This window comes from Schistocerca cancellata, chromosome 5, assembly GCF_023864275.1.
Source record: "Schistocerca cancellata isolate TAMUIC-IGC-003103 chromosome 5, iqSchCanc2.1, whole genome shotgun sequence".
Taxonomy (NCBI): domain Eukaryota; kingdom Metazoa; phylum Arthropoda; class Insecta; order Orthoptera; family Acrididae; genus Schistocerca; species Schistocerca cancellata.
Window position 1 is genome coordinate 428117084 of NC_064630.1, and position 23155 is coordinate 428140238.

General features: G+C 39.4%; 1 protein-coding gene and 1 long non-coding RNA gene across 4 annotated transcripts in view; one reads left to right on the plus strand and one right to left on the minus strand.

The window, feature by feature from the left end:
• Window positions 1–2185, plus strand: part of LOC126188862 (uncharacterized) — a 39943-nt gene extending 37758 nt beyond the window's left edge. Inside the window, exon 2 of the long non-coding RNA XR_007537867.1 lies at window positions 1517–2185. This is a non-coding gene — a long non-coding RNA (uncharacterized LOC126188862). The remainder of the gene's footprint in view (window positions 1–1516) is intronic.
• The window catches only part of LOC126188860 (peptide transporter family 1), a 322186-nt gene that overhangs the window by 685 nt on the left and 298346 nt on the right, over window positions 1–23155 (minus strand). For all 3 annotated transcript variants that reach the window (XM_049930502.1, XM_049930503.1, XM_049930504.1), the window contains 2 exons: window positions 16448–16576; window positions 869–976 (listed from right to left, as the gene is read on the minus strand). In XM_049930502.1, the coding sequence (XP_049786459.1) occupies window positions 869–976; window positions 16448–16576 (237 nt within the window). The remainder of the gene's footprint in view (window positions 1–868; window positions 977–16447; window positions 16577–23155) is intronic.

Genomic DNA, 23155 nt, shown 5'->3' on the forward strand with positions numbered 1-23155 from the left:
ATGATGTTAGGACAATGATTATAAAAAGGTCCTAAATGACAGGAACCAAAGATGAGTGTGATGCCTTGTCAATGACAGCCAGTTTTGAGGGTGTTTTTTGTACCATTTGTTCCATTAATTAAGGTTATTGTGAATATAAACAAGAATGTTTATTTCAACATTCTACAATGGAAACTCCAGGATGGAATGCTGCTGCTGCTGCTCCTCATGCTTTTGTTTTTGTTGTTGAAATGGCTCTGAGCACTACGGGACTTAACATCTGAGGTCATCAGTCCCCTAGAACTTAGAACTACTTAAACCTAACTAAACTATGAACATCACACACATCCATGCCCAAGGCAGGATTCGAACGTGCGACCGTAGCAGTCGCACGGTTTCAGACTGAAGTGCCTAGAACCGCTCGGCCACACTGGGTGTCTGTTGTTGTTGTTGTTGTTGTTGTTGTTGGTGGTGGTGGTGGTGGCAATCACTGTGAAAATTGATTTTACATGATTTTGGACAGTACCATTTCAACACAAAACGAAAATTCGCTGTTACAGACACCCAGCTTGGTAAGACACACACTGTTTTCTGCAATAAGTACAACATTCTCATTTACAATGTTCGAAGTCTGCAGAACTATGGGTCACTTTATGTGTCTGAAAAAGATGTTAAGTGTTAGCTAAAGTATGCCAGCTTTTCAGTAATGACTAATGACATGCACTAAAAAGTGCTAATTAAATCAAGCAACATTTTAGATTTGGCTCACAGTTATCAGCCTACTTATCCCCAGTGGTAAAGATCTGTTGAATTTAGTATCATAATAAGGAAAAGAGAGAAGTTATTTCAAGTAGAGGAAGGTGGTACATTAAGCATAATATTTAATTACCTGACTGGTGAAGAATTTTGCCTCTGCAACTATAATTACAATCAGGTTTCCGAATGCAACTGTTAGCAGCCAGCCAGAGGCAAGAACTGATTTCATACTTGTTGGAGCCTGTAAAAATAAGTGAATTGAGTACAGAATAACCTCTGTTTACTTATAGTAATTAATGAGAGAAAACAAATTTCAGGGCAGCCTTTCTGGAAGCTGACTGAAGGGATGTGTGTAATATGACAAATCAAGTCCAAATTTAATAATCTGTAGTAGCCATTTTTACAAGAAAACAGCAAAGTATAGAACTATTAAGACATCAAATATCTCTGCATTACAAAGGGGCTCAAATTACAAAAGGGGCTCAAATTACAAAAGGGGCTCAAATTACAAAAGGGGCTCAAATTACAAAAGGGGCTCAAATTACAAAGGCGCTCAAATTACAAAGGCGCTCAAATTACAAAGGGGCTCAAATTACAAAGGGGCTCAAATTACAAAGGGGCTCAAATTACAAAGGGGCTCAAATTACAAAGGGTGTTCAAAAAGTTTTTTGCAGTCTCTAATTTTTTTATTTTTTGCAGGAGGAGAATGAAATTTTTTGTCAACATACTTGGAACATTTAACTATCAGTTGGTATATAAACGTATCTTCTTTTATTTACAGGTGAGTCATAATGGACCATGAAGTCAATGTCAGGTTGTGACAATGGTCGGTGATGGAGTTCCTCCTCAAGGCTAGCGATGACTCTGCCACATCGATTCACAGGAAGTTGCTCCCTGTTTATGGGGAGGAAACAGTGGATCACAGCAGTATCCAGCGATGGTTGCAGAGGTTTAAAGAAGGTGATTTCTCTCTACTGGACAATCCAGGATGTGGTAGATCATTGACGGCAGTGAGTGATGTGAATAAAGAGACCATTGATCAACTCATCCAAAATGACAGATGTGTGATGACACAACACCTTACTGAAATGGCTCGTTTGTCATTGGGTAGTGTGGTATCACTGGTACAGTCACTAGGTTACAGAAAAATCTGTGCAGATGGGTGCCCATATGACGCAGGAGAAAATCAGGAAGATGGGTTGGAAAATCGTGCCTCATCCTCCCTGCAGTCCAGGATTGGCTTTATCTAATTGTTATCTCTTTGGTCGTCTGAAGGCCCACCTGTGCAGTAAAACATTTGATAGTGAGAAAGACCTTATTTGCTGTGTCAAGTGGTGGTGTAAAAGTCAATCCCCAGAATTTTACCAAAGTGCATTTACATTATGGAAAGAACGTTGGGCCAGATGTGCACTACATTGAGTAGGCTCAATGTATAGCTACAAGTTCCAAGTATGTTCACAAAAAAATTCATTCTCCTCCTGCAAAAAATAAAAAAAATAGAGATGACTGTGCAAAACTTTTTGAATGCCCTTTGTATATAACAATAAATACTGTGCTGTCTTAAGGAAAGTGATTAAACCATCAAAAAGTAACTCTTGTTTAATGTCTTAAATCAATATTTCAGATAGTAAAATTAGATCTATATGAGCAATAGTTAAAAGAGAAACTGGGAAATCAGTTAAGGAATTTGAGTATTCTGTTATTAAACAAAACAGCCAAATAGTGAAGGATAGCAGTCTGGAAGGCAATGTATTTAATAATCACTTTCTTGAAGTAGCTTATATGATCGATATAGACAGTTCAAGGAATAAAAATTAAAATAATAATAATAATAATAATAATAATAATAATAATAATACAAAAAAGCAATGCCTTACACGTACAGGTAAATCACAATTATTCCATGCTCTGCTAAACAAATTAAGAATGTAATTAACTCCATCAAAATAAAAAAAACTCTCACAGAGTTAATATCTCTAGTAAATTACAAAACCTGTTTTTCACTTATGAGCAATGTATTTAATCACTCATGCAATACATCATGATCCAAAGGAATATTTCTGCCCAGTTTGAAATATGCTGCTGTCAGACCCTCCTACAAGAAAAGTAGTAAGAAAGATATGATAATTACCAGCTGATTTCTATTATGTATTTCCTGCTCAGTGGTACAGGAAAATATATTCCACAGAAGAACAATAATGTACCTGCATCTCTCACAATACTGTATTTAGTTGTCACTTTCAAATTAGTCTCTGTGAACAGCTTGAGACTCTGGCAAGAAAAAATAGGGGTGATACGTGATTACAAGAACCCAGCAAGAGAGTTCTTTTAGCCTCTGTCACCTCAATTCTCCAACTTCCTACACACATGTGATGCCACTGTTAAGCCAAGTAACTCAGTGGGAGGTTGGGTAACCAACCCCAGTGGGAAATTGAGTCAGTGAGAAGACAGGATTTGGAGGTTAGTGGTAGGCAATGGAAAACCACACTAAAATTTTCCCATGATAACCCAATGGCTTTGTTCATTTCTAAATTATTTGGTGCTTCAAGTTCTCCAATCAGATCTCTGGGTGGGTGGGGGAGGGGGCAGGATTGAAAGATGTCCTTAGAGTAATACCACAGTGCACAGTGCATGCAAATTATCCCTGTGCATTTTAAGAAAAATCACAATGCCAAATGTGCATAGGCAACTTCAGATGGGAAAACTTGCTGTAGTAGACAGAGAAGTTAGTGCAAACAACCTGGATATCTCAAGCTCAGTGAGACTCACTGGAGAGGAAGTGGCTATTTAATAACCCAAGGAAGGAACACTGTTTATTTTTTATGGAGTAGCAACTAAAGTAGAAATGGTGTTGCAATAGTTGTTCCTAGCTACCTGAACAACTTTGTTCTGTGTTATGAACCCATTAATGACAGGATCATCTCCATCAAACTGAATGCTTCTCCATGTAAACTCAACATCATCCAGATCTATGCCCCTAATGCTGCAGCATAGGATCAGGGGAGAGAGGAGTTCTACGAACAACTAGTACAGGTAGTAATTCAGTAATTTAATGCTAAAATTGGAGATACCAAAGATACATACTTACAGTCTGTGGTTGGACCTCATGATCAAGGTGAGAGAAGTGACCAAAGTAGGTAATTGCTAAATTTCCCTGTGAGTAATGACTGAGTGTAACACTTTGTTTCAACATCACCCAAGATGACTGTACAATTGGATACCATCTTGTGATAGATTTAGGAACCACATTGACTTCATGCTAGTGTGAAGACATTGATAGACTTCAGTCATGGACTGTAAGATCTTTGCTGAAGCTATTGTGGAAGAGGTCATAATATGTTGTCCATGTAAATGCAGGTGAAGCTGGGATCCATCAACTAGAACTCACAAAGAAGGAAGCTCTTCAGGAATCTGGTGAGCTTGTAAGACCAGAACTCCATAACATCAGTCCTGATAAAGATGCACCAGAATCACAATTATGTGACCAAGTGTTGGAGGTCATATCCTCATCACATCCTTGGATATCACAGTGCACACTACAACTAATTGAATAGCAAAGCAATCTGAAGAACACTGGTATCCATACCATGCATAATCAAGACAGATACAAGAAACTATGCAGGGAAAGACAATGGGAGGACATATCATATTTCATTAATGGTAACAGTGATGAGATAGATCATCAGCAAGATCACGCTCAAGTATGTGATCCCTTCAGGAAACTCAAAAGCATTACTGGTGAATTTAATCCTTGTATGTGGGTAGTAGATAATAAAAATGGCAACCCTATTGGAAACAAGGAAGAATCTGTTGTGAGGTGGAAACAGTACTGTGAAAAGTTGTAATCTGGGATCAACAACAGTAGGAAAAGTCAAGCAGTTGACTAGCTTACATTGGAACACACAATCTTACACAGCAAAATGGAGAATGCAATACAACATCTGAAGAACTATAAATATCCTGTTCTAGACAGTATATCTGATGAGATTATCAAAGAAATGGGGCAGGAAGGTGTTGACTTGCTGCATTCGATGTGTACAAGAATATGGAAAACTGGGGGAATGACCAGAAGACAGGTAGAAGTCTCTCTTCATCCTACTACACAGCAAAGGGTCAATTAGGAACTGCTCCAACTACCTAACCATTGCTCTTATATCCCTCATAAGCAAAATTTTGCTCTACATCCTGAACTAGTATTTGAAGCTGTACATTCAGCTGCATGTATCAACAGAACAAGCACATTTTGTTGAAGGTAAAGGAACTGGTGAACAGATTCTCAACATGTGACAAATAACTGAGAAACTGCAAGATTAAAATTTTAAAATTTTCCCGGCGAATTGACTGTTCAAACAAATTTCGTGCTTGCAGCCGGTCGTCGTTCAATACTTTGCACGATATTTCAACTGGGCACCTGCCAGTCATCATCATTTTAAAATTCACATCAGACGCCTTTACGGGGAGGAGATGGCCTCACATATCCAAAGTTTTGAGAAGCTACATGGTAAAAGAGCAAAACTTTTAAGTTCATTAACCTTTTTATTGAGATGCCGGGACCATGGCATAATACCAAAATTTGCTAGAGTGACTCATTTCATTAAGACCGCTACTGCATGGAAGATTACTGAGAAGGCTAGTCATGCTATTGTCAAGGAGAGGATTTGCTATACAAGACTAAGGTTAGATGCTATTTCAGCAGAACTTTACCAGTTACATCTGAAGGTTGCAAGGTATCTTTCTCCTGTATCATGGGACTGGGTTGATGGAGTGACTTCGGCCAAGTTCGAGTGGATCCACAATAATGCTAATTGTCGGCAGATATCAAAATTTGATCGACTGTTGCCACAGAAGCCGTCGCCAGAAGGGATAATGGTACAACGTTCCGTTGTCAATCTCACGGAGAAGAATTTGGACGATGCTACGCTGTCTGTATTAAGCAAGGGACTCAATTTTGCACCTACACCTACAGCACAGTCATTAATAAGTATTTTGAGTGGTGTTGAAGAAGCTGTACGACATCTTCCTTTGGATGCCGCAGACGAAATAAGAAGGGAAACTTGCCGTGCTCTGTTGAAGGCTCCTACTCAACGCAGTAATTTAACCTCTGCATAAAGGGGTTCCTTACGAAATCTGAGAGAGGACCCTGACATAGTGGTATTGAAAGTTGACAAAGGTAATGCAACTGTTTTGTTACCTCGTGGTGTGTATAAAGATAAGATGTATGGTCTGCTAAGTGATTCTACCTATAGGAGGATTGATTACGATCCTACAGGACGTGTGCAACGAAAAACTTCAGCACTATTAAATTCCTCCTCCTTACCACAAGAGACCATCAAGAGGTTAAAACCACATGGTTGTGTACCTCCAAGACCGTATGGCCTTCCAAAGATTCATAAAGAGGGTCTTCCTCTGCGTCCAATAGTGAGCAACATTGGAGCTCCTACATATGATTTAGCTAAACATCTCGCTTCCTTACTGAGACCTTTCGTAGGCAAGTGCTCACATCACATATGAAACTCAGCTGATTTTGTCAATAGACTGGGGGCTCTTCATCTTAGCAGTGTAGACCTTCTAGTAAGTTTTGATGTGGTCTCACTTTTTACAAAAGTTCCTCTTGCAGATTCTTTGACACTGATTGGTAACATGTTTCCTGTTGATATCACTGCTTTGTTCAGGCACACACTTTCCTCAACTTATTTTATGTTTAATCAAGAATATTTTGAACAGACTGACGGTGTCGCCATGGGTAGCCCCGTCTCCTTTGGTCGCCAACCTTTTTATGGAGGATTTTGAAGAGAGAGCACTTGAATCAGCTGCCCTGAAGCCAACAGTTTTTTGGCGGTATGTGGATGACACTTTCATAGTGTGGCCTCATGGAGAAGATAAATTAATGGAGTTTCTACATCACCTTAACTCCATTCATAGCAACATCCTGTTCACCATGGAAATAGAGAAAGATGGTTGTTTACCTTTCTTGGATGTCCTGGTTCGAAGGAAGAATGAGGGTTCTCTAGGGCATTCAGTTTACCGGAAACCCACTCATACTGATTTGTACCTGCAAGCATCGAGTTGCCATCATCCATCGCATCCATGAGTTTGAATAAAATACTTGTTCATAGAGTTCATACTGTCTCAGATCTAGATAGCTTATCTCAAGAACTCGCCCATCTAAAGACAGTATTCAGCAAAAATGGGTATTCCATCCGGCAGATTAACAGGGCACTAACAGTAAAAATTAAGAAGCAGGAAGTGAATAAAGAGGAGAACATGCCGGAACAATCTTTAGCTTTTCTTCCTTTCCCTGGCAACACTTCGTTTAAAATAGCAAGAATCCTCCGAAAATTTCAGGTAAAAGTGGTTTTCCGCCCACTATTGAAGATTGCGGACCTTGTGGGATCAGTTAAGGACAATCTGTTACTACAAAAGGCTGGAATTTACAAGATACCATGCCAATGTGGTATGGCTTACATAGGTCAAACCACACGCACCGTGAAAGAACGCTGCACTGAACATCAACGTTACACCCGCCTTTTGCAGCCAAGCAAGTCCGCTATTGCTGAACATTGTATTTCTACTGGACATTCAATGGAGTATGAGAAAACAATGATTTTGTCCACAGCAACGTCTTTCTGGGACTCCATTATTAAAGAATCCGTAGAAATACGACTGGCGGAAAATCTGTTAAACCGTGAAAGCGGCTACCAGCTGGACAGTGCATGGAATCCCATCATTTCCACAATTTGCTCAAATCGAAGACGACAGAGTGCGTTGACAGCCGTGGCAAACAGCAACGCAGAGGGCGACTGAGTTCCGCTATTCCACCAGCGAGGGCACTGCCGGCAGGCAGTGTTGGTTCAACTATCAAGTTTTCGACGCATGCGCAGAATAGTTACAGTATGCTATATATTGCGGAGTGGAGAACGTTATCGCCAGTCTGCGACGGCTCACCTGAAGATGACTGGCAGGTGCCCAGTTGAAATATCGTGCGAAGTATTGAACGACGACCGGCTGCAAGCCCGAAATTTGTTTGAACAACAGAAATATTTCCTAACTGCTCCACCTTGTTTTTGGCAACAGTTTGATGGTGGCCATTCATTCTGGTTGACATCTGGTTGGTTGTCATACCAATGTAAAACACTGTGCATTGGTTGCAGCAGAGCTGGTATATAACATGGTTGCTTGCCTTTGTTGGGGTAGGATAAGCCTGCGACAGGACTGGAGTAGGTGGTTAGACAGGGCAAGTCTGGCATCTGGGTCTTCCACAAGGGATTTGATCCCTGTGTCAGAGGGCTGGGTGTGAGAGTGGCACACAGATGGACTAGGATGTTGTGGAGGATGGGTGGGCAGTGGAACACCACTTTGGAAGGGGATGGAAGTATCTTGGATAGGGTGTACCTCATTTCAGGGCATGATCATAGATAATCAAAGCACTGACAAAGGACATTGTTCAGTCATACCAATTCTGCATGGTATTAGGTGCCAAAGGGCATTTCTGTATGGTCGGTTCTTGGGATGGATGTGACAATCAGGTGTATGTGGGGATACGGCACTGCAGATCTGTTTGTCTATTATTTGGCCTGGGGGACAGGGGTTGTTGCCTGTCTGAGAAGGCCTTTGTGAGGCCTTCGGCATACTGGGCAAAGGAGTTGTCACTGCAGATGCATCTGCCATGGGTAGCCAGGCTGTGTGGGAGGGATTTTGTGGTGTGCAAGGGGTGGCAGTTGTCAAGATGCAGGTATTGTTGGTGATTGTTGGTTTGTGGTTTTGATGTGGACTGAGGTAGGTTTGGAGCCATCTGAGAGGAGGAGATTGACATCTAGGAAGATGGCACAATGGGTGGAGGAGAAATAGGTGAAATGGTTGGGAGAGTAAGTGTGGAGATTGTGGAGGAATGAGGACAAGGTGTCCTGGTCTCGGGTCCATGTTATAAAGATGTCATCAATAAACCTGAACCAGGCATAGGGTTTTGGAGAGCTAGGAATGTTTACTCTAGTTGGCCCATGAAGATGTTCACATAGGAGGGGGCCATGCAAGTAGTTATCGGTTAGGATGTAGTTGGTTAAGTGTACAAGGAATGAAGTGGTGGCTTTGGAATTTGCAAATCACTGGGAGAGGTAGTGTTCAATTGTGGCCAGGCCATGGGCATGAGCATGAGAGATATTGGTGTATAAGGAGGTTGGCTCTACAGTGACTATTAGGGACCCGGGAGATAAGGGTGTGGCGATGATGGACAGCTGGTGCAGGAAGTGGTTGGTATCTTTAATTTGGGAGGCTGGATTTTGGACCATTGGTTGCAGATGTTGGTCAACAAGGCCAACATTCTTTCAGTGGGGGCATTGCAACCAGCCACAATGGGGTGCCCAGGTTCGTTACCTTTGAAGGGATGACACACAAAAAAATATGTAGCAAAGTAATGGACACCCGCATGGCACCCTCCTATGCCAACCTCCTCATGGGCCACCTAGAGGAAATGTTCCTAGCTTCCCAAAAACCTAAACTCCTAGTCTTGTTCAGGCTTACTGATGACATCTTTGTAATCTGGACCCAAGGCCGGGACACCTTACCCTCATTCCTCCACAATCTCAGAACCTTCTCTCCCATCCACTTCACCTGCTCTTCCCTCACCCCTTGTGCCAGCTTCCTAGATGTCAATCTCCTCCTCTCAGATGGCTCCAACCCCACCTAAGTCCACATCGAACCCACCAATCACCACCAGTACCTACACTTTGACAGCCGCCACCCCTTCCCTCCCAGATAGCCTGGCCATCCATGGCAGATGCATCTGCAGTGATGAGAACTCCCTTGCCCAGTATGCTGAAGGCCTCACAAAGACCTTCTCAGACAGGTGATACCCCCCCCCCCCCCCTCCCCCGCCTAATACACAAACAGATCTGCAGTGCCATATAGTGCCATACCCCACACACACCTGATCGTCACATCCATCCCAAGAACCAACCATACATAAGCGCCCCTTGTCACCCAGTGCTGCCCAGGATTGGAACGACAACCACGTCCTTCATCAGGGATTTGATTACCTATCATCATGCCCATAAATGAGGGACATCCTACCTAGGATACTTCCATGCCCTCCCAAAGTGGTGTTCCACTGCCCACCCATCATCCACAACGTCTTATTCCATCCCTGTGCCACTCTCACCCCCAATCCCCTGCCACTGTGATCATACCCTTGTGGAAGACCCAGATGCAAGACCTGCCCCATCAACCCACCTAGCACCTTCTACTCCAGTCCCATCACATGCTTGTCCTACACCATCATAGGCTGGGCCACCTGTGAAAGCAGCTATGTTATACACCAGCTCTTCTCAACCACTTCACAGTGTTTTACATTGGTATGACAACCAACCAGCTGTCAACCAGAATGAATGGTCACTGTCAAACTGTTGCCAAAAGCAAGGTGGACCACCCAGTGGCACAACATGCAGCATAGCACAACATGAGATTTTGATGGCTGCTTCACAACTCATACCATCTGGATTCTCCCCATCACCACCACCACCACCACCACCACCACCACCAGCTTTTCTGAGCTGCACAGGTGAGAGATATCCTTGCAGCACATTCTTTGCTCCCGTAACCTCCCTGATGTAAACCTAAGGTAACTCGCTGTGTCTCCAGCCCCATTCGAGAGAGAGAGAGAGAGAGAGAGAGAGAGAGAGAGAGAGAGAGAGAGAGAGAGAGAGAAGCACCTCTTTACCCACACCCAATGTGTGTCAGCTAGTTCTATGTTGCCATCTCACACCCTAATCTGTGAAGTCGCATGCTCAGTGATCTCCCACCTGCCCCCCCCCCCCCCCCCCCCCTCCCTCTACCTGCACCCACAGGTAACCCATGAATGGCTCTCCACTCTCCCACAAGCCACTAGAGACTCTCTGCCTCCCACCTCTACCCATCCCTCATCCTACCCCACCCTGCACTCTCACTTCTCCCCAGTACACTCGCCGTAGGCCAGGAAAGAGCTAATAGTTGAAAGAGCACAATGTAGGGAGACAGCTCGAGAAAGGAATTTCATTCCAAAAGATAGAAAAGCAAAGCTCTGTACCTTTTGTTCATGTATCTGTCGATGTTAATCAGTATATGAAACAATATTCTAAACTGTTAGATGTTTATATTGCTAAGAACCAGAATTGGAAGTTGCATGCTACAGATCATCTTAAATGTCTTGGTTCTGCAACCTTTGCATTACAATATTGGTGATGAAAATGTCAAAAAGTTGACTTATTTTTACTATTGTCATTCACTAATGTCTTACAGTGTGACATTTTCGAGTAATTCATCAGTGAAGAAAAAGGTGTATGTTGTACAAATATATGTAAGAAGCATAATATGTGGTGTTTGCACTCTAGAACCTCTTGTAGTGGCTCTTTGAAGCATACTGACAACCATCTCACTACAGATTTACTCCTTTACGAATTTTGTTGTCGACAGTCAATTACAGCTTGGGAAAAAAAAAAAACCACAGTAAAATGAGGAGGAGAATTATTTAAACTATCTACCACTCAAGCATGACAACTTCCATTCCACAGAAGAATTTCTGAAGACTGAAAAGCTTTTTATTATTTGTTTTAACAGGGTGTGTGTGTGTGTGTGTGTGTGTGTGTGTGTGTGTGTGTGTGTGTGAGAGAGAGAGAGAGAGCGAGAGAGAGAGAGAGAGAGAGAGAGAGAGAGAGAGAGAGAGAGAGAGAGAGAGAGAGAGAGACTGAGCATAGTTAAAAGTTAAGTATAAATAACTGTAGGCATGTAAAAAAAAAAACGTTAATAAGTTATGTACATGATCAGCGTATTGTCATACTTTCCGCTGAGAAAGTGTGCTATAGTTGAAAAAAATGACTTTTACCCCATTATAGCTAGAAGTCACAATTATGATGTACAGAAAAGGCGATTAATTAACTCACATCTGTTTCTCGTAAGCTGCTGATTGGAGAGTTATTTTTGAAGGAAAATGTGCAAGAAGAAATGCTCTATTCATAGCCGTTCTATCACTACAAAGTCTTTATTTTTAGTTGTTACTCATACACGCATAATTGTGTTCTGTTTGCACAAATGAGGACCTAGGTGTATAATTACCTTACTTCATTTACTAGGAAGTGACACACAGTTCACAAGAATAAAGTTCAACAGTCTAATATCAGACAATTTTCACTCAAGGTTCAGAGGAGGCAGGAAAATATTGGTGAAGATAAGATAAATGTGCAGTTATTGTAAAATGCTGTTTCAAGAAACATGCAACATCAGTGCCAAATAAATCTTCCTTTCTTGTGGCATTTATTTTTTCATTATTTTTCTTCTCCTTTGCCCGGAAAAGAAGATTGATTGCATGAGTAATTGATAGATAGATAGATATTTTTAATTGGTCCAGTTTTAACATACAGCAGAAACTGTACAAACAATATTGGACAGGTCAAAGAAAAGTTGCAATAGCACGCAGTATTTGTACATTGTAAGCAAATTAAAATTAGGTACCTATTTTTACAATTTAATTTTTAAATAACTCTTTTTATTACATATTCAGAAATTATTTTACAGAATAGAAACAGTGCTTTTTTAGAAAAGCCTTAGTTTAATTTTAAAAATTGGATATACAGAACTTTTTATTTCTTCTAGTATTTTATTATCTAGTATTACAGCAATGTTAATTGTGCTCCTCTGGTAGGCTAATGTTCTGTATATTTTTGATGTATATTTGATTTCCCTCTGGTACAGTAATTGTGTGCTCTTTTGTTCTGTAGTAATATGCATGTTTTCAAGAGGTAATCTCTAGTGAACAAGATAGTTTCATAACTGAATAAACTTGGAACATTCAGAACACCAAGCTCAGTAAAATGAGATTTACAGTACCCCATCTTTCTAAGGCCACAAATTATTCTTATAGTTCATTTGTGCATTCTAAAAACTTTTATGTTCTGAGCTGAGTGTTCCCAGAAAATCATCCCCTATCGAAGCAGTGAGTGGAACTGTGCATAATATGCCTGCAGTACTATTGTATTGCTTGTTATTGATTTAACTACTCTTAGACTATAGCACGTGGATGATAGTTTCCTAGACAAGTTATTGAAATGTGTGTACCACTTTAAATCTTGCTGAACCCACAGACTCAAAAATTTTGTCATTTTCTAGGGGATTATTTTTTTATTGTGCTTGAATAGACATTTGATTAGATGGAGGAAATAAATAAAAGTTTACACACAGTTTTTTCAGTATTTACAGTGGGTTTGCTTTTGGTGAACCACTCACTCAGAAAGTCTTTTCGAAGAACTTTCTGTTGTTGACTGCAAGGTTTCTGGAATGGGTCCAATAACAAATATGCTGCTGTCATTGGCAAATGGGATAGTTTTTTGTGGACTCATATATTCCACGAAGTTGTCCACATAAATCAGGAAGAATAGTGGACTTAAGACTGAGCCCTGTGGTATGTGATTTTATTGGTAGTTCACTATAAGGGAAGGAGTTTTTTTCCTTGTTTTATGTTCAGTGTTGAATTCATACTAAAGTAATAGCTTCTTCCTGTAAGTTTTAAAAATGAATACAGCGAGCTATTTGTTACACTTCTTACTCCTTGTCTTTCTAACTTTCCAAGCGGAATGTAATGGTCCAGGATGTTGAAGGCTCTTGACAGGTCTAGAAAAATACCTGCAGCTAACTTATGTTGATGAAGGGGCTTTAGAGCACAGCCCAAGAATTCAAAAATACTGTTTGCATGGATTTAGACTTTCTAAAACCATTGTTGTACAGTAAGAGGAGATTATTTATTTATGAAACTTAAAAGCCTGTCATAAGTGAGTTTTCCTAAAATTTTTGAGACACAGGTCAGTAGTTTGATATTTTATCAGAAGAACCTTTTTCAGCAGTGGTGAAACTTTTGCTATTTTGAGAATATCTGGAAAGATGTCTAGAGAGGGGCTGAAAATTTTTGCCAATGATTACTTCACCATGGTGGCTTACACTGCAGTTTACTGTGATTCATCTGATCTAGCCACTACTATTCAAAGTAGGTGCTTTGTTATGATATAGGAGACACTGGTATCCTTTGAATGAACTGCAAGATATAAGTGAAAGCCAATCACACCATATGCCCTGAATTTATGGCACTTCCAATTGTTAGTGGAAATATCAGTTTGTGCTTACCAGGCGAGAAGCATTTCACACTGAGTGGTAGCACTAGCTGCATCATTTAGCATGAAACCTCTCCGGATGATCATCATCACTGTTCTACATTATCAGTCTCAGTGACTGTTCTGGAAATTTATCTGCTGCACACTCATTAGCAGTGTCAACATTCAATGTTGTATCTTATACTGAGCTCACTGCTAGCTCTGTTTTGACAGTGTTTGTCTGTCTATTTGCAGCCTTGTCTGTTATATAAAATAGAAGTCAAATCTTTTTGTTTATTTTATTCTGTGTTATTGTCTTCAGATGTAGCAAACACTTCAATATTTGGTCTAAGTTTGAGTTTTATTGAAAACTGAAAGTAACTATTGTCAATTCTGAACACTGTGTGACAGTTTTTGGAAGCATACAACAGATTGGTGGCAGTGGTGATTTTTGGAATCTAGGAATTCTGGTAATATCTCTGATTTAAAACAGCTCATTTTCAATTTACTTTTGGAGCAATGTTGTTCTAAAATATGTAGTCAGGAATCAGCCTGAATTCAGGTTGTCACAGAAACATGAACAGCAACAACCTATTAAGCACCATTACATACACAAGTACTATTTTCTACATTTTCATCTTTTCCTCCTTCAGTCTTTGTTCTATTCTTAGCCTTGAGTTTCTTCAGTCCTTGTGCCACTGAGGACTGAACCTCAGTCCCGTAGATCTGTAGCCTATCATTTAGTCACCGAGTCAACACACACTTGTCATTTTTATAAACAGAAATTACTTGTGATATTTTCCCATTATGAAAAACTATCCTCTTTATGAGAAAGTTTCAATAAAAGAAAGGGGATAATTTTCTGTAGCATTCAACATAAAATCTTACAGTAAGTTTGTCAGGGTATGGTTTCTTGTTTGTTTTGTGCAGTCTTAATTGCTTTTCAGTATCACCTATTTTTAAGTTTGTGCTGTAATCAAACGGTCAAACATCATCTGCAAAAAGCCTTATTTTACTATTAATATTGTCTGAAAGGTCATTAATATACAACATGAATAGCAAGGGTCCCAACACACTTCCCTGGGACACACCTGAATTTACTTCTACATCTGATGATGACTCTCCATCCAAGATAACTTGCTGTGTTCTCCCTACCAAAAAGCCCTCAGTCACAAATAGCACTTGATACTCAATATGATTGTCTTTTGACAACAAGCATAGGTGTGGTACTGAGTTACGTGCTTTTTGGAAATCAAGAAGCACTGCATCTACCTGGTTGCTTTGGTCCAAAGTTTTCAATATGCCATGTGAAAAAAGTACAAGTTGGGTTTCACATAATCAATGTTTTTGAAATTGGTTGGCAATTTAGAAGGTCATTCTCTTCAAGATACATCATTATGTTTCAGCTCAGAACATATTCTAATATTCTGCAATTGGTCAGTGTCAAGGATATTGGGCAATAGTTTTGTGGATCACTTATATTACCCTTCTTGCATTTGGGTGTCACGTATGCTTTTTCCAAGAACTGAGCACGGTTTTCTGTTCAAGAGATCTGCACTAGATTATAGTTAGAAGAGGTGCTAACTCAGCTGAAAATTCAGTACAGAACATGAGATGGATTTCATCAGGCCCTGGAGTTTGGTGCAGTTTAAATGATTTCAGCTGTCAACACCACTGACAGTAATACGTATTTCATTTGTCTTTTCAGTAGTAAGAGGATTAAATTGTGTAGAACATGATCAGGTAAAATATAATAAATCTATTAATATACATAGATTTTCGTTTGTCTTTGGATGTTTTTATGTTGGCATACATTCTACAGCTCATTTTTTATGCAGATCAACTACTAACAACTTAACAGAACTATATAGTGCTCTCATTGAGCCAGAATCACTTTAGGAATGATAGGGTTTTACTGGATGATTTATGATGCTAAAGAGAATTACTGATGGGGCTCCATCTTAATATTGATCCTCTGCAGTTGTACTCAATCAAGCTTGAGGGATACCAAGTTACTTCCTTCAATAAAGTCCTGGCAAATTCCATTCTATTTCTGAAGACTCATTGTTGGAAGGTAATTAACCTACATTCTACTTCTCATCCCAACCTAAAAAAAGGGTTGTGTTTCCAGATAGGGCAAACAAATAAACAATGGACATTCTGTAAATTAGAGCAGCAACTACAGTACAGAAACTAACTTCTCATGGAAAGAACTATGTGACAGATTTGTGCATATCATAAATAATATATTACACACAATATCTAAATGTGTTTCCCCTGTGCCCCTCTTCACCTTTTACATGATAAGATTGCTCAGGTAATTATGTAAGTAGCAAGAGAAAGGCATACCTTTTCACATGCAGCCCATTTTACTAGTTGAGCACATTCAGTAGTGCCACATGGATATATTACGATTTTACAAGAGTGAGCCAAACGAAAAGTTTCAGGGAAAATAATGGTTAGAATTTTGTGAGTTACAAGGTCACAGAAAAGTATCTTATTTGTACACACAACTTGTATAATGTACAAGTTGACCCCCTTCATAAATTTTAGATTAATTTTGTATGTAATTTATATATTTGCAAATCAGAAAAAGAAATGCATACCTGAGAATAAGAGAATTCCAAGCCCGTTATGGAGAACATCACTTCTCCCATTGTTATTACAACATACTGTGGTATCAACCACAGCATATGTACACTGTTTGGTTCAGTTATTGTGTGAATGCTTGTCAGCTGCAAAACAACACGAAATGTAAATTTTAGGCCTTTTCATTTTAATGTCACCTAAAATGAATAACAGGATGAGAAAGGAACATTAGTAACACAAAATATTGCCAGAAATGCTGTGTTAGATTAGATTAGATTTACTTTCATTCCAATTGATCCGTAGTGAGGAGGTCCTCCAGGATGTGGAACATGTCAAATATTTACAATACATGACAAATATTTACAACTAAAACAAATAAGCTAATGTGCCATTCCACAGGTTCCAAGTGGAATGATCTTCATTTTTTAATGAACACTATATGAAAGTCATTTTACAAATACTAAGGCACTGAATTTAAAATAAAGTTTTTTATTTATTTATAAGGTAATAAACATGTAATACAACTACTATAATAATTATTTACAATGAACACATTACTGCACTGAAATGGTGCAGAAGTTAGATTGTATTTACACACACACACACACACACACACACACACACACACACATTTACAATGAACACATTACTACACTGAAATTGTGCAGAAGTTATATTGTACTTATATATAAAACAAAGATGATTTGACTTACCAAACGAAAGCGCTGGCATGTTGATAGACACACAAACAAACACAAACATACACACAAAATTCTAGCTTTCGCAACCAATGGTTGCCTCGTCAGGAAAGAGGGAAGGAGAGGGAAAGATGAAAGGATTTGGGTTTTAAGGGAGACGGTTAAGAGTCATTCCAATCCCGGGAGCGGAAAGACTTACCTTAGGGGGAAAAAAGGACGGGTATACACTCGCACACACACACACACACACACACATCCATCCACACATATACAGACACAAGCAGACACACACACATATATATATATATATATATATATATATATATATATATATATATATATATATATATATATATATATATATATATATATATATATATATATATTAGACACACACACACACACACACAAATCAGTTGGTTTTACTAAGAAATTCATCAATGGAGTAGGAGGAGTTGGCCACCAATAAATCCTTTAGGCTTCTCTTAAACTGAATTTCATTGGTTGTTAAGCTTTTTATGGCTGCTGGCAAGTTATTGAAAATGTGTGTTCCTGAATAATGCACACCTTTTTGTACAATACTAAGTGACTTTAAATTCTTGTGAAGATTATTCTTATTTCTAGTATTGATTCCATGAATTGAGCTGTTGGTTTGAAAAAGTGATATATTTTTAATGACAAATTTCATTAAGGAATAAATATATTGGGAAGCAGTAGTTAGTATCCCTAGTCCCCTAAACAGGCTTCTGCAGGATATTCTTGAGTTCATACCACATATAACTCTTACTGTACGTTTTTGTGCCCGGAAAACCTTAGCTTGGCTTGATGAATTACCCCAAAAAATAATCCCATATGACATTATGGAATGAAAGTAAGCATAGAATGCCAGCTTTTTCATTTTTATATCCCCTATGTCTGAGAAAATTCGCATTGCAAGCAGAGATTTGTTAGGGCAGGTAAATTTCTGAAACTTTATCACCTTTGTTCCTGGAAGGATTCTGAAGGAGAGGGTGATGTGGGAAGCAGGAATAAAAGGCATTGCATAATCACAAATAGCAGTTAAAACAATAACAACACTAAAAAGTTCAAAGTTTTGGGGAGAGTGCCTGTCTGTGCAATTCATAAAGCGGAAGAATGTAGTTGACGCATGCTGTGGAGCAGTCATTAAAGTGAAGCACATTGCACTGGGTGGCATTTCCTGCTGTCTCTTGGCCACAGTGTGGCTGTGGCTCTTAATGCAGGTAGACAGCTTGTTAGTTATCACGTACATGTCAGAACATTAGCATGCACTGAAATGAGGAATATCCTCCCCACCCTTCACACAGTGGTATTTCACCACCCATGGAACCTATAAGATATCTTGTCCATCCGTACTTCACCCTTTCTCCCAACCCCTTGCCCTGCACCTCATATACCTGTAGTGGACCTAGATGCAAGACCTGTCAATACATCCTCCCACTATCACCTACTTCAATCTTATCACAGTGCCATCAAAGGCAGGGCTGTCTGTGAAAGCAGGCATGTGAACAACCAATTATGCTGGAACCACTGTGTCATTCTCTACATAGGCATGACAACTAACAAACTGTTTTTCCACCTGAATGGCCACTCCAGACAGTGGCCAAGAGACAGCTGGACTACCCAGTTGCTGAACATGGTGCACAACAAAATGTGATTTACTTTAATGACTGTATTATGTAAAGAAACTTTTTTTTACGAAAAATCTCCTAGCTACCTAGTAACACCCAGTTTCCAAAGCCTCAACAGATTACTTGCTAAGGTGAGGACTTTTGCAGGACAAGCCCTGAAATGTTTCTCTCCCTCTGATATACATCCCACAACACCTACAGTCATCTCCCATCACCCTTCTGTCCTCTGTAACATCACTGACAAACCATATGAAATTCCCAGGCCACTGTATTACTGATGTGAGCCTGATCCGTGCACCCATCAATGCCTGATCCTATGACATGCCTGATCCTACAATATGAAATGCAGAACAATAAGTGAACCACACACATTTATCAGTTGATGTGTGTTCACAGCACTGATTTTTATATCAGAAATCCACCACTAAACTGGAGGAGTCCATGTATAGACCCAAAAGAACTGTCTTCCTTGGGGATACCCAGTAACCAGTGGTTGAACATGCTATACACCATGACTTGAGGGACTGGGTGCTTCCTCCACCCCACAGGCCATTAGGTTCCCCTCCCTCAGCAATGGCTTCACTCCCTGAAGCCCACTGTTTTTTTCCACTCTGTTTTCCTTTTTTCCTCTTAATTCTTAATTGTACTATTTATTCCAGTTTTCATGTCTCTTCTTCTCAATCCATCTTTATATGGCACGCTGTCCTTTTATCAGCTGTGAATGAAAGTAGGCACAACACCTGCAATGAACTTTGGCATCCTAACATTCTCTCTCTCTCTCTCTCTCTCTCTCTCTCTCTCTCTCTCTCTCTCTCTCTCTCTCTCTCTCTTCTCTCTCTCTGCTTAAAAAAAAAAAAAACAGTCAAAGGTAGTTGGTTGGTTGACAGATTAGTTAACTGGTTGACTGATTAGTAAGTTCAAGGTTTAATTTTTGTTTTCCGTGGATCATGTTCACACACAAAACCTGGCCACCAGCTGACTGCCACTAGGACTAAGTCTGATTGTCAACTTAAGGTGCCAATAAAATTGCCCCCTCCCTTTTCAGAATTCAAAGTCAGGCCATCTGCATGGTCTGGCAACACTGTAGAATATGGAAGCATCTGAAGCAGATGTTACAGTGCTGCAGACACAATACAACATAATATTTCCTGAATGGCTGAAATATGCTGAAGTTAAGCCACTGTTTAAGAAGGGAGATAAAGAAATAGCATCAAATTTCCGTCCAATTTCACTGTTGCCAGCATTCTCAAAAATTTTCGAAAAAGTAATGTACAGTCGTCTTTATAACCATCTTATCTCAAATAACATACTGTCAAAGTCACAGTTTGGATTTCTAAAAGGTTCTGATATTGAGAAGGCTATCTTCACTTACAGTAAAAATGTGCTTAATTCATTAGACAAAAAATTGCAGGCAACTGGTATATTTTGTGATCTGTCAAAGGCATTTGACTGTGTAAATCACAATATCCTTTTAAGTAAACTAGAATATTATAGTGTAACAGGAAATGCTGCAAAATGGTTCAAATCTTATATCTCTGGCAGGAAACAAAGGGTGTTATTAGGAAAGAGACATGTATCAAGCTATCAGGCATCATCCAACTGGGAACTAATTACATGTGGGGTCCCACAAGGTTCTATTTTGGGCCCCTTACTTTTCCTTGTGTATATCAATGACCTTTCATCAGTAACATTACCAGATGCCAAGTTTGTTTTGTTTGCCAATGATACAAACATTGCAATAAATAGAAAATCAAGTGTAGTCTTAGAAAGATCAGCCAATAAAATATTTGTGGACATTAACCACTGGTTCCTAGCCAATTCTTTGTCACTAAACTTTGAAAAAACACACTACATGCAGTTCAGAACTTGTAAGGGGGGTCCCAAGAGTATATGTTTAACATACGATGACAGGAAGATAGAAGAAGTGGACAGTGTTAAATTCTTGGGATTACAGCTTGATAATAAATTCAACTGGGAGGAGCACACCACAGAACTGCTGAAGCGTCTTAACAAATCTCTGTTTGCAATGCGAATTTTGTCAGACATAGGGGATATAAAAATGAAAAAGCTGGCATACTATGCTTACTTTCATTCCATAATGTCATATGGGATTATTTTTTGGGGTAATTCATCAAGCCAAGCTAAAGTTTTCCGGGCACAAAAACGTGCAGTAAGAATTATATGTGGTGTGAACTCAAGAACATCCTGCAGAAGCCTGTTTAGGGAACTAGGGATACTAACTACAGCTTCCCAATATATTTATTCCTTAATGAAATTTGTCATTAAAAATATATCACTTTTTCAAACCAACAGCTCAATTCATGGAATCAATACTAGAAATAAGAATAATATTCACAAGGATTTAAAGTCACTTAGTCTTGTACAAAAAGGTGTGCATTATTCAGGAACACACATTTTCAATAACTTGCCAGCAGCCATAAAAAGCTTAACAACCAATGAAAAACTTTTTTATTTTAAATTCAGTGCATTAGTATTTGTAAAATGACTCTTAGTGTTCATTAAAAAATGACGATCATTCTGCTTGGGACCTGTGGAATGGTACATTAGCTTAGCTTATTTGTTTTAGTTGTAAATATTTGTCATGTATTGTTGTTTTTCTGACATGTTCCACATCCTGGAGGACCTCCTCACTACGGATCAATTGGAATGAAAGTAAATCTAATCTAATCTAATCTAATCTAAACACAAATTCACGAATTCAAGTCCACTCCGCCCTTTATTTTTCAAACTACATTTAGACTGTCTGCTAAAGATATCACTCTGATGGGACCTCAAAGATAATTTGCATCACTTTATAAACCACCAGTAATAGCAAAACCTTCTATGACGTAGCTTTTGTGTGTCAAGATCAGAACACTTTGTGCTTGAGCTTTCTTGCCCTAAAGCAGCCACCAGCTGCCCACCACTGGACACAGTGACAGCAGCCACCTCATGACCATGTGATCACAATGCAGTGCATTTTCAGGTCATTTATGCTCTCAGAACTGTTAACACAAATTTGTTTCTTATTTTTGTTCAGTTATCATCCCAAAATAACTTTGATAAACTGAGTGAACACGGCAGTTACACAAGAGTCAAATAGTTATGAGTTTATTTATTAGACATCATTTTGCTACTTGAAGTTCTAGTTTTGTTATGTATTGGATTTTGCATACCATGCTTCACCCTTATGAAAGTTGTTTACACATTATAAAATAGTTGTAAGTAGAAAAATGTCTAACATTTATGACATGTTGCTTGCTTTGGGTTTAATGAAGGTGTTCAAGCAGTGGAACCATATCAAAACATTTATGTTGTATGAAGAGTGAGTGCTGTATTACAAATCATGTCAGAAAAGGAATTCTCTTGTTTCAAGAAAGATGGTTCTGGTATGAATGATTTCCCACATTCAGAAGTCTCGATAACTGACATACGTTATGAACTGTGACATTTGCATTCAAAAGGCTACATTCAGAGGTTGGGTTTAGGACTGTTTGTTGGAGGATGAGAGGAAGAGACTTCCTGGGAGCTTTCTTTGTGGACAAGATAGGTGCTGTAGTTGCAAGAGAGGAAATGCTGGGGGTAGTTACTGACAAAGATGTTGAGGAATTCATGTTGGAGCAGGTATGTTTTACACAGATAAATATGCTGTAGACAGGAGAGCATTTAATGTGGGATTGGTGGAAGCTGTCAAAATGGAGGTACTGTTGATTGTTGATGGTTTCATGTGAATTGAGCCTCCACAAGATGGAGGCTGCTCTGGATTTGGAAAAAGTCCAGCTGTTTTGAAGTTAAGCTGTTGCAAAAATTGGAACAATCTTTCTTCACCATGAATATTGACCACTAAGATGTCATCAATAAATTAGTACTAAGTAGGGGGGAGGGGCAGTTTTTAGCTTTCTCAATGTGGTTCATTTATAAGTTGACACAGGACAGTGTCATCCTTGTTCCTAATTTCTTAGTAGGATGGCCCTCAAATGTGTAGTAATTACGGGTAAGGATGATGAAGTTGACTAGGGTGACAAACTAGGTTCTAGGGAGACTTTCAAGTGGGTGTTTGGAAAAGGAGTATTTAAGGGCTGCAAGGCCATGCATTGTGGGGTGATGGTGCAGTGAGGAGACATTAATAATGACAACAAGGCTTCCAGATGGCAGCCATGGGGGGGCAGTTATATTTGAGAGGTTTTACTTTTTTTGCCTTTTATATTCAATTGCTCTCTCTCTCTCTCTCTCTCTCTCTCTCTCTCTCTCTCTCTCTCTCTCTCTCTCTCTCTCTCATTTTATCACATCGTTCCCCCCCCCCCCCCCCCCCCCAAAGAAAAAGACCACCTTTTTGCTTTCCACTTAATTCTTAGTTGCCCTGTTCATTCCAGATTTC